The sequence below is a fragment of the Castor canadensis genome, chromosome 9, assembly GCF_047511655.1.
Source record: "Castor canadensis chromosome 9, mCasCan1.hap1v2, whole genome shotgun sequence".
Classification (NCBI taxonomy): domain Eukaryota; kingdom Metazoa; phylum Chordata; class Mammalia; order Rodentia; family Castoridae; genus Castor; species Castor canadensis.
The window spans coordinates 28,519,929-28,537,421 of record NC_133394.1 but is presented as its reverse complement, the minus strand read 5'-3'; the positions used below and the strand labels follow the sequence as shown (position 1 = coordinate 28,537,421).

At 38.3% G+C, this 17,493-nt stretch overlaps 1 protein-coding gene across 3 annotated transcripts in view; it reads left to right on the top strand.

Moving 5' to 3' along the window:
• Window positions 1-17,493, top strand: part of Unc5c (unc-5 netrin receptor C) — a 358,852-nt gene that overhangs the window by 267,241 nt on the left and 74,118 nt on the right. For all 3 annotated transcript variants that reach the window (XR_012435622.1, XM_074041403.1, XM_074041404.1), the window contains exon 5: window positions 14,428-14,608. Coding sequence is in view for 2 of the 3 variants with exons in the window: in XM_074041403.1 (XP_073897504.1) it covers window positions 14,428-14,608 (181 nt within the window). In the remaining variant the exon portion in view is untranslated. The remainder of the gene's footprint in view (window positions 1-14,427; window positions 14,609-17,493) is intronic.

Genomic DNA, 17,493 nt, shown 5'->3' with positions numbered 1-17,493 from the left:
TAGTTGAGTGATTTTATACATAATAAGGTAATATACAGAAAAAACTAGGGAAAGTCTTTTTATTTAAAAAGTGTTATGTCATCTGACCAATTTTCTAAAAGTAGAGTAAGCACATTTTATTATGTAGTATGTTATTATTATCTGGACACACTTCATGAAATAATGAAAATCTTAGTATTTTAGGACATAAAAGAGAAATAAAACTCAACTTCAGAGTCTATTCCTAACTCCATTGTTTAGGGTGAAAACTAGGAGGACCAAGTTTATAGAGAGAACAATTTGAAGAAAGATTGGGATAGATTTGGCACTTGTTATGTCTTCCATATTTGTTGACGATCTAGATGGAATTACCTAGAAAGTAACTGGAAGTATAGATGGAGTTTAGCAAAACTTGGGATTGATGTCAATGATTTTGGAGTTATCAGCCAGGAGTAACTGAGATCACCCAGGGAAATCCACATGTGTATGCTATTCTCAAACCTGGCTATAGGAACAGAACCTAAGATTTCAAAGTCCCTATGCCTATGCCTCATTCAGACCAATTACACCAGAACCTCTGAAGGTGGAACCAGGGCATAAAGCCATTCTTCAAGCTCCCTGAGTGATTCTGAGGCACAAAGTTAAGAATCACCAATATAAACTATCAAGTGGATAAAATGAAAGAAAGATCGCCAAGAAGGACCATATGAAAATGGTGGGTAAAATAAAGGAGTCCGTGAGATATCCAACACCACAGATAATCTGATGGAAGAAAAGCAGTGAGGTGGGGTTTTCAGGGGACAGCACAGTTATTTAATCAGCAAAGGTCAATAAAAGAAAGATGCCTTTGTGTTTGGTGATTTGGGAGGTCGGTGGTCACCTTTAAAAGTGAAGTTTGAGTAGATGATGAGCATGAACCCAGACAATGGTTAGCTGAAGAGTGAATGGGTGGATGAATAGATGGAGACTGAGATGGTTCTAACTGCAAGGATAAAGGAAGGTTGATGCCTACCCGGGAAGAGTGGGGTGGCTGGGGTAATTCATTGTTGGTTTGCTTTTAGGATGGAGAAAATATGTGTGTATATGTATGAGCTACTTCAGACTCAGAAGAAAATAAGAACTTTTGGAAAAGGTTTATATCTTTTGACCTCTTTTAAACCTGTTGAAAAAACAGAAGACATATATCATCTGCTCAGACTAAGGAAGATTACAAAAATATTGAGTACTTTGTTGATGGTCAAAGACCTCAGAAAACCCCAAAAGGTAGAAAAATATGAAGTGGAATTCCGAGTGTAAGATTTCAGCAATTCAGAGTTGGAAGTGGTGTGTAAACCTTCAGGGTTATTTCTTCTAAAAAAAAATTCTTTCTTTTCTGTTTGATAACACTTTTCAATGTAGGATGGCCTTATTTTTGTTTATCTTTCTTTGAATGAATGTTGAGCAAGGACTCACAATGTGAAGATTGTTCTTTGCAGAATTATATCTGCTGTTGCTCAGCTTACTTGCCACTGAGCATGTTCCATAAGAAAATGTTACACAGATTTAACATGGTGAGTTATAGCATCTGTATGTGTGTTAATTGACAATGTCTTCAGAATAAATCTTAATGGAATGCTGTTAGGTAAAAAATGTACCCATTGAAAATATTTTTAAATATCTTTCATTTTTGCTAGAGGTATCTGTAGCATCCTTACCTAGTTATCAAACAAATCTTATAAAAGTCATTTAAACTAATAAAGGTATGAATTTAAGGTCCTGGAATGGACTATTTTCACTGAAGGAATAATCATGATATAATACCAGCTTAAATTGCATAGCAGTCATCAGACATGCTTTCATATGGAAAACTGAGAATCAAAAGGAAGGATCACAGTTTGAGGCCAGCCCAGGCAGGGAGTTCTTGACCAATAGCTAGGTGTGGTGGCATGCACCTGTCATCCCAGCAATGTTAGAAAGCATAAAATAGAAGTGCCATGGTCCAGACAGCCTGGGAAAAAATCAGGACCCTATCTCCAAAACAACCAGAACAAAAAGGGCTGAATATATGGGTCAAGTTGTTAGAGTACCTGCCTAGCAAGTGCAAAGCTCTGAGTTCAAACTCCACTGCTGCCAAAAAAAGTGCTTTAATATATATTATATTTTTTGTACCTCACAAGAACCTTATGAGAAAGGTAGGACAGGTACTATTCTCATTTTAGAAAAAGAAAACTAAGGTATAATGATGCTATATGGCTTGCTTTAGATCACAGAGTCAGTAAATGGGACAGCCAGGTCTTACTCTTTTGGCAAGGTCTCTTTGGCCTTATGTAAAAGTACAGTGACATAAATAACTGCGGAAGCATCCAGGAGAAAGATACAGAGGGACCTATTCTTCATTCTCCAAGTCTAACTCCTTTTTACCCTGTTCCCAGTTCTCAGCCTCTCTTTTTCTCCTCTAGTACAAGTCCCTTCATGTGACAGAGTTACCATCCTCCCATGCCCTAGTGCACAGTCTTCAATTTTATTGCTTGAATCTCCTAAAAGACTTAAAAGCACATATCCACTTGTATAATTTTAAGTCAATATCTAAAAATTTTAAGCACAAAATTAAATACTGGGAAAAGATCCCATGCCTGGATATATTGTCAAATTTGGCATCTCTTAAAAATTTCTAACATGATTGAAAGTAATCCAACAGAATGTAAACATCACAGTGAGTTCTTACCCAATACCATCAATTAGCAAAACATGAGAACAAACTCTTCTTAATGGTAAGGCAATTTATAGTGTTTTCTTTTTTATTCCAAGTTGTACCTCTATACTACTTTTCATATAGTTTTTACTCTTATATAATATATTTGGGTCATAAAAATTTTACAACCATACTTCTCTATAATAAAAGCATTCATTTAAATTTTATTTTCTATGACCATAAGAATGTAACTGTTAAATTTCTTCTAGATTAAGTTCACAGAATATTCATTAAGATTAGTGCATGATTTTTCTAAAGAACCCAGATATACTACAAATTTTGACAAGTGGTTATTTCCCTTAAAGACTGCTTATATTATTATCACATTTTTTTTCTTTTGGGGTTTTGGGTTTCAACTCAGGGCCTTATGCTTGCTAGGTAGGCAACCTACCATTTGAGCCACTCCATCAGTCCTTTTTCTGTTGATTATTTTTGAGATAGGGTCTCACTTGAGACACTCACCTGAACAGCAATCCTCCAATTTGTGCTTCCCTGTACAGCTGGGATGACAGACACATATCACTGTGCTCAGCCATTGGTTGAAATGGTATCTGGAGAACTTTTTGCCCTGACTGGCCTTGAACCACAATCCTCCCAGTCTCCAGCCCCTTAGTAACTAGCATTACAGGCTTGAGCCACTGTGCCAAGCCTGTTGCATCTTTTAAAAATGAATCTTTTACTAGAAGCAATGGAGCTATTATCCTTTCCCATTTAGTTCATCTAGCTATGTTTGAATGGTACTTACCTCTGAGATGAGACAGGATAAAAACAGGTTTATTTCTGTCTGTCATGTATAATTCAGTCAAGTGCAGAGAATATTTTTCTCATATGTCAATAAATAATACATGGATTTATATTATTATAGTGTCCCTCAACTCTGCACAACTTCTAAATTATATGCTGAAAATCACACAGTGATCTGTCATCAACGTTTACATTGAATAATCCATCAGCAGGTATATTAGATCATACTTCAATTTTGATGAAAATGAAGGATTATAAAACATCTGATTTGCAAATAGATATGTTACCCAGATATTCTAGCCCCATTATTTTCTTAGCTACTACACTAACATTCCCAACTACTCCTTTGTCTGGTAACCTGGAAGTTTTTATGTTCTCATGCAATATATTGTGGTAAGATTTCATTGCAAGAGATGCCATTCTTCTTAAAAGTAGAGAGCAGCTGCTTAGTTTTAGGAAGATATTCATGTAGAAGTTAAAAATATGCAGAGCATGGTGATACACACCTGTAATCTCAGCACTCAGGAGGCTGAGGCAAGAGACTTGCTAGTTCCAGGCCAACCCAGGCTTCAAAGCAAGATTAAGGCCTGCCTAGGTTACATAGCGAGACTTTGTCTTGAAAGAAGGAAAAAGAGAGAGGAAAGGAAGGTAGGAATGGAAGGAAGGAGGGAGGGAGAGAGGGAGGATGAAAAGAAGAAAGAAAAAATATATAACTAACTCCCTTAAAATATTTTTGCTGATATATCCTTTTGCCTACAGCTAGATACTTAAATCCTGGGTCTGAAATCCTAAACTCAAATCTTACTCAAACCAAATTTGAAGTTCTACCACCTGCAAATTCCTCTCTATCCAAACCAAGAAGAGTCCCTTAGTCATTTATATGCTATGGTTGGTAATATTTTATTTAGTTTATGTTTTTTCTCCAGGTCATTTGCATGTGAAAAGGAATGGTGAAATTAAAAATTCGTCTTTCTTAAAGGCATTCCAAGTCACTGCCAAAAATTCGGGAGTAATTTTGGAAAGTAAAGAGGCTTTCCTAACACTTATAAAATCTAAGCATATCCTGGCCTTGTGCCAGCTCTGCACAGAAACCTGCACTGGTCCTATGGGTGGCCAGAGTTATGGTGGTCACAGAGGCACCTCCTGCTAAACATCTCTCAACTTCCTTGGGGCACCAGCCACAGGCTGACCCCAGCCCAAGTCCTGGAATGACTAGAAGTGTCTTGGTGTCCTGGGTTCTTCCAGCCACCATCTCTTTAGCTGGAGCCCACTCTGTGAAGATCCAAGCCTGGAGCACCATAGTTACTGCCTCACAGTTATGCAGTTAGTAGGCTGAGAAAAGCCTGGAGTTCAGACACTGCTGAATTCAGATCTCAGCTCCTTTACATGCTTTGTAAGCCTGTGCAAGTTATTCTCTATGGGCCTCACTTTCTCATCTGAAAATGTGCATAGAAATACCTTTCAGAGAGCTACTATGAGAAGCAGAGACTATATATACTAAGTACCTAGGTGGGTGCCTATAATGCTCACTACCTTTTCTCCCTTTTCCCTTTGGGGGATCAAATTTCAGCATAGGGAAATAGTTTCTCTCCCTTACTAGAAGTCACAATTCTCAAGATTCACACTAGGGACTACAGGGTGCCCTCTCCTCCTCCAGGTCAATTGCCTACTTCTCCTGCCACAAAGAATGTTCATTACTCAATAGCCAAAGTATGTCCCATAATTCCTACCTCCTCTGTCTCATTAGACCAGCTCAACTGCCTCTCTTGATCCTTCTCTCTGAGGGGAGAAAGAGAAGAAAAAAAATTGGGAATAACCACTCATGAACTTAGGGGTGATGAAGAGAGCAAAGGTTGATGGAAGTAAATTCCATCTCCAAGGGACCTGAATAAAAGCAAGCCTTACAGCTAAGAAGATGTTTGTCCTGGGAGGGAGGTGGGATGGGGTAGAAACTGATGTCATTAAAAGAACACATGATAGGGACTAACTTATATACCAGGAGCAAAGAACTGGAAAACTCACAAAGGTAAAATAAAAATGTAGATGGTTTAGTTTAGGTAAAAATAATAATAATATGTAAATTGCCTACTCCCTGTACTTTATTGCCAAAGAAAATATTGAACATGTCTCAAATGAATTTTGATAAAATATCTTTGATTAAAAATCTATTCTTTTTGTACATTTTTTAAAAATTGATGTTGCGATGATTTTTTATAACCTACAAGAATTAAAAAGTAATTGTTTCACAGATTGATTAAAATGTTATGTCTTAAATCTGCCAAGCAAGTACATGCTAATGACATTTCTATAATTATGGATTCATAGAGTTTAAATTAACATATGTATTCAGTTTAGCATACAAAATAGATTGGTCAATTGAAAATCCGCTTATACACTTCAGTGCAATACTACTGATGAAAGGAGGGGATTTTTGTCTAGTAGAAATGTCAGTGAAGCCTAAAGGAACTTCTTTTAAAATATGTGGGGATTTTTTTTAGCACCATTTGTTTTATTTTTAAAGTAGTTTGGGTTTTGTTCCACCTCCTTTAGAATTTTCCTAACTTAATTTTAATAATAATTTTAGTGTTTGCCAGGCACTAAGTATTATGTATTAACTCATTTGATCCCTGAAGTTCTTATGAAATGGGTTCTAGAATTCTCATTCTTTAAGTAAGAACCCTGAGGCATATAGAAGACAAGAAGCTTACCTAAGATAGACATGAATAACCCCAAAATGACAAGAGTTAAGAGCATCCATCTTTGTTGAGACTTTAGGAAATGTTTCTTGAAGTAACACTCTCAATTTCATACAATGGGATTAATCAATACCAAACATAGCAGAAGAACACTCAACTAGGTCAGCCTAATATTACCTTGTGACATACCAAACATAGTAGAAGAACACTCAACTAGGTCAGCCTAATATTACCTTGTGACTGTTTTTATTACATGTTAATAAAATCCCATGCCTGTTTGTACACTTGGGTAAATTACGTCAACTATGCCCCAAATTACTGAAAAAGCTGCAGTTCCAAAGCCACAGGGACAGAAACTGAACAGTACTTCACATCACTGCACCATGACAGCAGTCATGGTTTATGGCTGAAGTCTTTTATTGTTTTCTGAACTTCAACCTATTTTTCTCTCTTCCTGAATGTTTTATACATAGCTAAAAATAACTCCTAACTCAGAAAGACTTCTCTCTCGTATAAATCAGTTTGCTAAATGAGAAAGATGGGAAAAGGACCCACCTCAGGGTAAAATCAACAAAACGCCTGGAAATGAACAAAATATGAACAGAATTCACAGGTGCTAGGACCTGATTAACCAAAAAAAAAAAAATGCTTGGGCATTTATAAAATGAAAATAAAAAAGATTTTAAAATGCATTAATATGTTATGTATAATCAACATTTTAATATCAAATTAATTAGATATTAATACAATAAAATTCTAGAACATAAAAAGATTGTATTATTTCTTATAATTTTCACATATGTGTGTAAGGAAACTTACTATGGGATTCAAATGGAAGAGTGTCACTTTATCTGGTAGTGTTGCTTCTGAAGACTACATGAAAAGATTCTTTTAACATACATTATGGCTCTGCCCTACTGATTTCTCTTGCTGATTCAGAAAAAAATCTTTTACATGATAAATGGAATTGTTCTTACATGTTTTTTCTCTTTCATACATTTCTTTGTAAGTTTATCCTTTTGTCTATGCCAAAATGGTATTTATTTCAGTCCATTTGCACTGCAAATATCATTTTTGTTAATACTCATGTTTGGTTCTTAGGGTGAAAATAAAGTTTACCCAAGGGAAGCAAAAGCCATCAGGGTTTGTTTTTAAGTATGTCAAAATTTTAAGAGAGAAAAAAATTTATTCATAAAAGTAGCAGGAATTTAGAGCAATTTATTGGTTGCTGTGACCGTGCTGTGCTACCTGGATTCCTGAAAACATCAGGCCAAGAGGAGCTTGCTATCACAAATCTTTTCTGCCTCCTGAACCCCCACTCCACACATAGGTCCTAAGACCACAGAGAGTCCTTCTTGGATCCTCCTTTCAACATATGATCAACTCCTTTGTCCCTTCAAATTACTTTCTGAATCCATTCTTGTCTCCCCATTTCTTTTGCCACTGTCTCAATTCACTCTTCAGGGTCTTTCACCTAGGAAGCCCTTTCAACTGGTCTGAAGCTTCCAAAGTGCTCCCTTCTAATTCTGCCCTAAAACAGCTGCTCTAATCAAAGTGTCATTCTGCTGTCTAACTCTTATCTCTTCACTAGATTATAAGAACTATGGGTAAAGTACTTTTGTTTGTCTGCTTGGCTAGTTTTGTGAAACAGGTTCTTGCTATGCAACGCAGGCTGGCCTCAAACTCGAGCTCCTTCTGCCTCCACCTCCCAGACATGCACCACCATATCCAGTTGAGGTAAAGGTAAAATGTGCTACCTGACATTGGAGTCCCTGCATGATTTCCTGGAAGCCAGCTTCATCCTTGCCATGCTCCCCTGACTGTGCAGTTCATACCTGTCTAGCTTTGCAGACTCCCCAAGCTAATTAGCAGCCTGTGCCCAAGCACCTGCCGAGTCCTCTTCCTGGTGTCCTCCTCACCTCCAAATCCCTCGTTAGTCTCCCCAATAAGCTGAATTCTATCACTAAAAGTGAGTCCAGATGTTCCCTCCTTAAATGTCTCCTCAACATAATTCAGCTCCAGTTTACCTCCATCCCAGCACACATGTCCTTTGTTCATCACGTTGTGATTATGTGTATAAGTTTTTCTTTTTACCTACAGAGCTCCACAAGCACGCACTTGTTTGTCTCTCTGTCTTGCTGTTCTTGATATAGTGCTCAGCACATGGTAGGTACTCAGGGTTTGTAGAATTGAGTTGAGTCCACAAGAAGGCTAACTCTTCCTTATTTATTAAAAATTTACACTCTTAGGAAGGTAGATCACCCAGATTCTATGTTTACTACATGATAATCTGTAATAACTATTCAACCACATTTTTCTTTATTCTCCAGCAGATATGTAGATAGAATACGGACTAGAGGGACATGCCACCTTCAAAGATGGACATACTGACCATAGGACACTGTAGACTCATATTTAGATGGCGATGACACACTGCAGATCTCCCAGTGTAATTTTAGCAGCCCTCTTCTATCTCATGGTTTTCCAATGAATCCACATAAAAGCCAGGGCAGTTTATCCTCAAAGGCATTAGAGACTTTTGTTCTTTATCCCCAACAGAAAACAGGCACAACTTAATTAAAAGTGATGTCTTAGTGATGACCCTCACTAAATACATTTAATATTAATTTTGAAAGTCAAAGCACCAGCTTTATAGAGGTCTAAACATGTATATAACAGATTTGACTCCATTACATGTCATATTTTCATTCAAACGTTCAGAAAATATTAAACACCTATTAGTTGCCAGTTCCAGCCATGAGAAAATAAGATTATGATTAAAATACAAAAAAGACAAACCAAAAATCCATGGAGCTTACATTCTGAAGAAGATCAATAACTACTAGACATAATTAGTAAAATAGAGTTCATGAGCTAGTGAGAGGCTTGATGGAGACAATGAAGGAGGGGAAGGTGAGACATTAAGGCATAAGGAGATGCTATAGTTTTAAAGGTGGACCAGAATGTGACACCTGAACAAATACCCGCAAAAGGGAAGGGACAGACCATGCAGCCATGGCAGAGAGGGGAGTGTTGGTTTATGTAAATACCAATCAGATGCACCAGTAGATTAAACATCCCTAAGGTAAGAGAACCCTAATGAAATAAGAACCTGTAAAGAGGCCCAGGATTGCTAAGAGATAAAGAAACAGCGTGAAGGAGGCAAGCTCTGAGCGGCCAGGGATCCTGGTGGTGCAGGGTCTTGGGATCAGTCATTATAAGGACTTTAGATTTAACCACTGAGTGAGCTAAGGAGTCATTGGAAGGTTAGAAATGTGACATCATGTGCTCTGATTTGGGTGCATGGGCCACCCTAACCATTGTGTTTAGAACAAAATGTTGAGGGTAGAGGGCAAAAGTGGACTATAAGACAAAGTTCTTATGACAGTCCAGGAGAAAAATGGTTTTGAGCCAGGAAAGAGGTAGTGGCAAGGAGTGAAAAGTCATCAGATTCTTGATATGCTGCTCAATATTGAATGGCTAAAGAGACAGGAGGAATGCTCAGTCTGAGGTTTTTGACTAAAACATGAGAAGACTGGAGTTGGCCTTGACTGAGAAGGCCAAGCCTGTGGGAGGAGCAGATTTGGAAAGGCTGCTTGGGAGGTTACTGTTAGACATCTGAGTGGAGTCAGAATAAGGCAGCTGGATATATGAGTCTAGAGTTCAGGGACAGGGTCTGGGCTGGAGATAAATTAAGAAGTAATCTGCATGAGACAGGATGAGCTCACCGAGGATATGGTTTTAAAAGAGCAAGAGAAAAGGTCCAAGAACTGAGCCACAGTTTATTAGTCCAAAAAAGCTGTAGCGAATGAGGGGAAGTGAGACAGAGCCCAGGAAAGTGTCATGCCCAGAGAGAAAAAGAAAGGATGAGAAAGGAACCAACACAGTCACATGCTGCTGATGAGTCAAGTTAGATGAGCACTAATCTCCCATCAACACATTGACAATGTCATCCATGACAGAACAATCATGGTGAAGTGGGCGAAGGGGGTGCAGGTGAGAATAGCTTCACCAGAGATAAAAAGGACAGGGACTAAGGACGATGTGTGTAAGCAGCTATTCCAGAGTCTTACAAGGTGAATAGAGAAACTTGGGAGTGAAAAGAGGCAGAAATGAGTGGGAAGGATTTTGTTTTAAGTTGTGAAAAATAACAGTACGTCTGTATGCTTCTAGATATGATTTAGTATTGAGAGAAATTTGAATAATTTGGGAGAGGGAATTGCTGGCACTTGTCTTTGAGTAAGAATATGGGAATGGAATATGGAGTGAAAGACAGAGGTGGCCTTATAGGAGCACAGAGAGCTCCCTGAGTGGCAAGAGAACTTGCACAATAGGGGTGGGTAGGCAGAGAGTGGGAGATTTGGAAGATCTCTTACGATTGTCAGTTTTCTCAGGGACACAGAAATCTTGGTCATCAGCTGAAAGTGATGATAGAGGGGGAGGTAGTGTTTAAGGAGAGAGAATAACGTGTGAAATAGTTGTCTAGCAGAGTGGGAGAACAAACAGATGACAAAAATATAGTATGACTTGGCACAACCAGAGGCCCACTTGTGTTTTGTTTTCATGAATTTGGGATGAGCACACTTGAGATGGCTGTGTCCAGCCACATTCTGGGTGGCTGTGTCTGCCACATGGAGGAAGTAGGAGAGTGTAGGTGGAGGCGTATTAGAAGAGTGGCTGAGCAAGTACCTGGGAGTGAGCAAGGGATGAGAGGGTAGAGGGTACAATGCAAGGACTGATACAGAATTAAACATTGGAATTCATGCTTGAGAAAGTGGGAAGCAATGACATCAGACAGCGAGCAATGATGTTGATTAGTAAAATAGCTCATAGATCCCAGGGAAGGACTGTTGAACTAGGTGTCCTAGAGAAAGTGGGGGCAGGAAAGACTGAAAATGGTATAAGTAGAAAGTGGGCAGATGGGCAATTCATGGTAAGGGCAAGAGTTAAATCAGCACTTCTCAAACTTCAGTGTGAACGTAGGTCACCTAAAGTTCTTGCTAGAATGTGGGCCAAGCCTGAGATTCCGAATTTCTGTCATGCTGCCAGGGTGATGCTGAAGCTTTTGGTTCAGGGATCTCATTTTGAAAGGCAATAATCTAGTAGTAAATCAAAACCCCATGGGGATATTAAATAATACTGATGCTAGACTTGTTTGGATCAGGGGATCAAAATTTCTGTGGGTTGGATTTGGTTTCTCTGTGTTGAGTTTAGAATTGATATAGTCAAGATGTTTCCCCAAGTTTTTCTATTGTGGATCCAGGGTTGAAAACGTTTGGCCTAGAATATGTGAGCCCAGACTCATCACCCGAAGGTAGATCATGGAACTGAGGGACCCAGATGTAAGTGACATCTTTGTGATTATCAAAAGTAATCAGAAATTATGCTGAGTAAAGTGACTCTAAGCTCGGAAGTCTGTAGAGGACAACAAAAAAATGTAGAAAACAGGTGATGGCATGAGATTAAAAGCAAAAGTATTGAGACAGAGTGGTCTGAAATCAAAAGTGTAGATCAAGGCCCCTGACCCACTGCTTTGTTGGATTTGGGAAATTGTACATTTACCACTTGAAAGGGCTCCAGAAAAATACTGGCATCAAACAGAGCTGGATTTAAGTAGGAGAAAGGTGAAGCAAGCAATCTAAAAAGAGTGAAATTTTAGAGGACTTTGCTGCTGGGTTCTCAGGTAACAGAATAGAGATTTGGGTGATGGTGATACACAGTGCAGCCCAACCTGGGATAATGATACAGGAAGCATGGGATAGCTGCATCCCAGCCTGAGCTCTCCTGGAAAGAATGATCACAAAGCAGAGGTCATGGCACAGCTGGTGGCACAAGATCTTATGGAACTGGGAGATCTCACCAAAAGCTGTGGGAGCCCTTCAGATCTCTCTTCACTCCTACACCATTTTCTACCTTTAAAACTCTTTGTTTCTTCCATCAAAAGCATACCAGCCAACTCAATGTGGAAAACGGGTTAAAGCAATTTCAGTGATTAAAACTGTCATTGGAGGAAGAACAACGTATCTTCACAGGACCCTGGGGCATCCCCAGCACTGGGGGAGGAACCTCCCCAGGGTCTAGAGGCTCAGGGCATAGTTACTGCTCCAACACTGGTGAGAGACAACTGAGTAAAACAAGGCATTATGTATGAAAACATAAAAGTCGTATACCCAACAATCTCATGTGTCTCTTTAAATGTTACATCAACTGTGGAAATAGAATTCTTTCTTCCATGTAGTAAACTCTTCAAATAAATAAGCAGTTTGTAATATCCCTTGAGAACTCTTTATATACATTTTGATTAGTATGATATCATTGTTTGTTAAATTGTTATCAATTTACATAGAGAACCCATCATTTTGAACAGCCAGACCTTCAGTTGGGTTCTCCAGAAGCAAACAATGAGTCAGAAGTTTGCATGCAAATGTTCTTTAATGAAGTGCTCCCCGGACAGCCTGTAAAGCAGATGAAGCAAACAGGAGAGAAAAGGAGAACCTAGGAGATAATGTAAATGCAGGCAAAGTCTCAAGGATAGAGCTTCAGCCTGACCCCAACAGGGAAACTCAGAAGATGGAACAACTCATATTGGACAAAGGTACATTTCTGTACCCATTGGTCAGCAACTAACAGGGAAGTTATTCGGGGATTTGTGAACTCCTAGGTTCCACCAGGCTAAGGGATTCCATGAATCTGAGAAATATTCTTCAAAGAAGAATAGCAGGTATAAATTCTTGAGAGATAACCATGCTGATCACAAAAAAAAGTAAAAGGGAACCAAGACAAACTATGTGGAGACGCATACGTCCTTCTATAAGTAGAAAGCTTTCTTAGGATGGAGTAGATAGCCTAGGAAAAGATTAGATTTAAAATGTTAATGTCCACTTTCAATTATTGTCAAGGCTGACTAAATGTATGTTCTATATTTAAAAGACAAAATGCTTATTTCAAAAATCTACTGTGTTAGATGAATTCCATTCTCTTTCTTACTACCATGAGTGCAAATATCAAGATTGTTTAAGTATTTCAAAATTCGTATCATTACAAACAGTTGCTCTAATCTACATCCCCATCTATTTCTGTACCTCAGGATTGTGGTTAGTTTTTGTTTTCTGCTTTAAACATTGACCTCTCTCCTAAGGATTAGAAATGCATTATTGAGAGTCCCTGTGTTAGAAGTAACTTAGAACTGAGCTAGTCAAGCACGCTGACAGATTTAGAGATTAATTTCTGGACCTCTTATGGTGCTAGAGAAGCTTTTGAAGATTTTGAAAATGGCAGCAATATTGACTCCCTACCACTAAAGGTTACTTGTATCCACATTCATTCGAATGCAAAAGGAAAGTTTAAGCATGTTAAATATCAAAGTTGTTTTGCTTTGTGGAAAAACCTGTGCACAGAAAACAAACAAACAAAAAAGCAATTGCCAGGATAAGAAATAGTATACCCTCCAGAAGGACAGCTTGTACAAGGTGCATTTCCCTCCTTTTATTCAGCTGGGAAGACATCCTGTTGCTAAATTGATATCATTTGCACAGAAAAACAATAGGTCAATAATTTTGGACAGCCATATCTTAGGTCAGATTCCCCAAAAGCAATCCATAAGCCAAAGATATGAATAGTATAAGTATACAAAAAGAGAGATCTTAGTATGACTTATGAGCTATTTGAATTGTTTAGAACATTGGTTGAGACCTTTTTTCCAGATATTTTGGCTTAGATGCAACCCCAAATATGTGTTTTGCTAAATTTTAAAGTCTGTGCATTTTCAGGGAAATTTAATCCATATGTTGCAATGAGGCTACACGTAAATCATCCGAATGTTATTTTATTAGCACTACATAATGTCTAAACTGCCTTTTGAGCTGTTTTTTTATAGTCCTTATATTCTTTTCTGAAAAGCAGCAGGTAAGTTTCCAAGAGTAAACAAATCAAATAGCAAAAGGTTTGAGTTCAGCTTGAAATGCTTAGCCCATTATTTTTGATTGGGTTCTGAACTTGGCAGTGCGCAGTCCCTGTTCCTGCCTGCAGGGCAAAGGGAAAACAATCTGAACACTGTATTCCCCGATTGCTTCGTTGACATTTGAGAATAATGCGGCACAGGCAGAACGTTTGGCAGGTGAGTGATACTTAAAGTGACCTGGGAAAGTTCTTTCCCCCTGCTTTGCAGAAGTTCAAAGCATGCAACAATGTTACACATACTACAAAACACAAGTTAGGACAAGCAGGTATCCAGGGATCCATACTGAGGATTTATTTACTTTTCTTATGCACCTTTAGGTGGAATGGTTGAAAAATGAAGACATAATTGATCCTGTGGAAGATCGGAATTTTTATATCACAATTGATCACAACCTCATCATTAAGCAGGCCCGTCTCTCAGATACTGCAAATTATACCTGTGTTGCCAAAAACATTGTTGCCAAGAGGAAAAGCACAACTGCCACTGTCATAGTCTATGGTGAGTCAGCCCCTGGGATCTCAATCTAGTTCCTGTCAAACTGTAGCTTCTCATCAGTAGTATTTTTTTAACCTTAGCATATAAAGGTTAAAGGCTTCTTTCAACCCCCATGTTGTTCCTTCCAGCCTTTCACAGAGTCAGAGAGATTTGACTACTTCCCCGACACTTGTAGGAAAAAACTAACCTTGACATCTACCAGCCCTTGGTCAGTCAGCTTGTAGGAAAGTGAAGGACAGCCACCTGAGGGCCTGCTGCCTCCTGAAGCCCTTGTCTCTCTAGTCTAGGACCTGCACTGCCCAGGTCTAGATCAATTTCTGGAGATGAAGATGCCTCAGGCAGTCTGCTGATGTTTCTGTACACTTGGTACAATGATCATGAAACCTCAGGAAAGCAGGAGCTAACCTCTTCCCCAAACACATCGGAGCAACTTGACCTCCCCCGAACTTGCTTTGCTCCCTTCCTCAGAGGCAAGCACAGCAATGATAAAGGCAACTGTGGTCAAGTGGCACTCATCCCTACGACACATCAAAGTCTCATGTGGTGACTTCTTTCATTCACTGGCTCCTGGTAATCTATCTCATCTCTAAATCTATCATTTCCCTTCAAGTGCCAACCAGTTTCACTCTCCATTTTGCTGTGGCATATATGCTTTTATCTCTGTGTTTTTGCACTCAGTTGTCTTCTAGTTATTTCACAAGTGGTTTCATCTCCCCAGCTAAGCTTTAAGTGCTTTTATAGACCAAGACATTGACTGTATACTTACATAGTTCTCACAATGTTAGGTTATCATAATATTTGATGATTTATAGTCACAGAGCAAACCAAACACCACCAGGAAGTATTTTGAGGTAATGTTTCCTCTTGAACAATAAGCCCAGGTTTCACCTCCTCTCAGAACATAAGGAAGTGTTTCATCCTTACTTTGGTGGTAAGGGACATTCAGGGCCCTTGGTCTCATGGACTGTGAATGAAGGACAGTCACAGGCAAATATCTGACTCCTGATACTTACTACAGATAGTACTGAAGGATGTAAGAATGTGACACCCCAAAACATAATATTCCAGTTTATTGATCCCTTTCTTTTTTTACTATTGGCAGACCTTGCATTTGCTAAGCAAGTAGTCTACCACTTGAGCCCCACCCTAGCCCTTTTCTGCTTTTAGTTTGTTTTTCAGATAGGGTCTTGTGCTTTTGCCCAGGGCTGGCCTTGGACCCTGATCGTCCTGCCTCTTCCCAGGTAGCTGGGGTTACAGGCCAGTGCCACGGGTCCAGATTATTGACTTACTGAGTTAATGTGCTAGAAAACAGGAGGTTGGGAGGATCCCACTTTTCTTAAAAGAAGGAAATGAAATTGCCATATGAAATATGTCTTCTGTACACTAGAAGGAAAATAACATTCTTATTAAGAATGTGAAGTTGAGACTGAGAGAATTCTATATACCACTTATTAAAATAACTTATTAGCCTCACCACATCATTTAGTTACCTTTTCAAAACTTACCACTCTTCGCCCAATTCAGTATGTAAGTGTTTAATTCTAATGGCATCCTTGGGTCTTTATTTATTAATATTCCCATGACATGTAAAACTTGTGTTAAATAAAGTTTTATGCTTTTCTCTAGTTGATCCATTTTCTGTTAGTGTAATTCTCAAATGAAAATAAAGCCTAGAAATACAGAGATAGAAATTTTGTCTTTAGTGAAGTACACTCCAGGGTTGTGTTCCAAGTACAGAAACTATTATTTTGTTCCAAAGCCTGCATAGAGTGATGGTTGAAAACTGTCATTTTAATTACAGGACAGACATGTTCAATTTTTTTAATCCTCTGATTACTCTGAGGTTCAATTCATAGTCCAGATAATGACTATGTTGAAATGTAAGAAATTGTGTTTCTTAAATCACAATATAATGCTTCTCATTTTTTATCTTTGTCTAAACTGCCTGAAAGACCTGATTAACAGCATTTGAAATGCAAAACAGAAATGGGGCCCATTCACAGCATGTATAATCATAAGTAACTAATGAAGACAGACTAGATATAGATTTATTTTATAGATATTTAATATACATGCAAATCTTTTCCTATGTACAGAATGCTGACGATACCCATAAATACAATGACTTCATTGTTCTTAGGAGGGATCAAGCAGAACTAGCTTAAGTATTTTGAGCTAAAGATCAGGACTAAAGTTCAGGAATCTTGTGTTAGTCTAAGACCAAGTTTGCTACTAACTAATCTTTTTTAAAAAGATCTGTATATTTCCTTATATTTACTCAAATGTGATTATATCCCAAAAGGCATGTACAGAAAATTAAAAAATTATAACTTGTTCCCCCAGGCTTTTGTTTATTTTCTATTCATGAAATGTACTTATTAGGCTTCTACCATATATACAGTAACATAAGTGACACTAGATTGTATAGTGACACTGAATTAGGAAAGTGAATAATAAAGTGTAAAGCAATGGAAAACTGCTAAGAATGCAATGAAGGATAGTCTATACTCTAAGCACTAAAGTAGACTAATGTGCATGAAAGCTAGAGAGTTCTAGACAGGTACAATTTATTAATACACAGTGAATTTAAAGGAGAACTTTTGAAAGTATCTGTATTGGATTAAAGAACACTCATTCATTCAGTAAGTATTGAGCACCTGGGTCTAACTAATCTTTTTTAACTTGAATTCTCAGAGCCCTGTCTCTTGCTCTGTAAAATGAAAGAATAAGCTAAGTCTAGGATCTGCAAAGATATTTTTGTGTCTGAAAGTTTCTGATAATTCAGTTCGCATTAAAATTTTAGCAGAGCAGTGCGTGTATCCTACAACCCTAAATATCAGCTTGTTAGTATGCGAGTAAGCAGTATATACTGACAACTCCATGACATT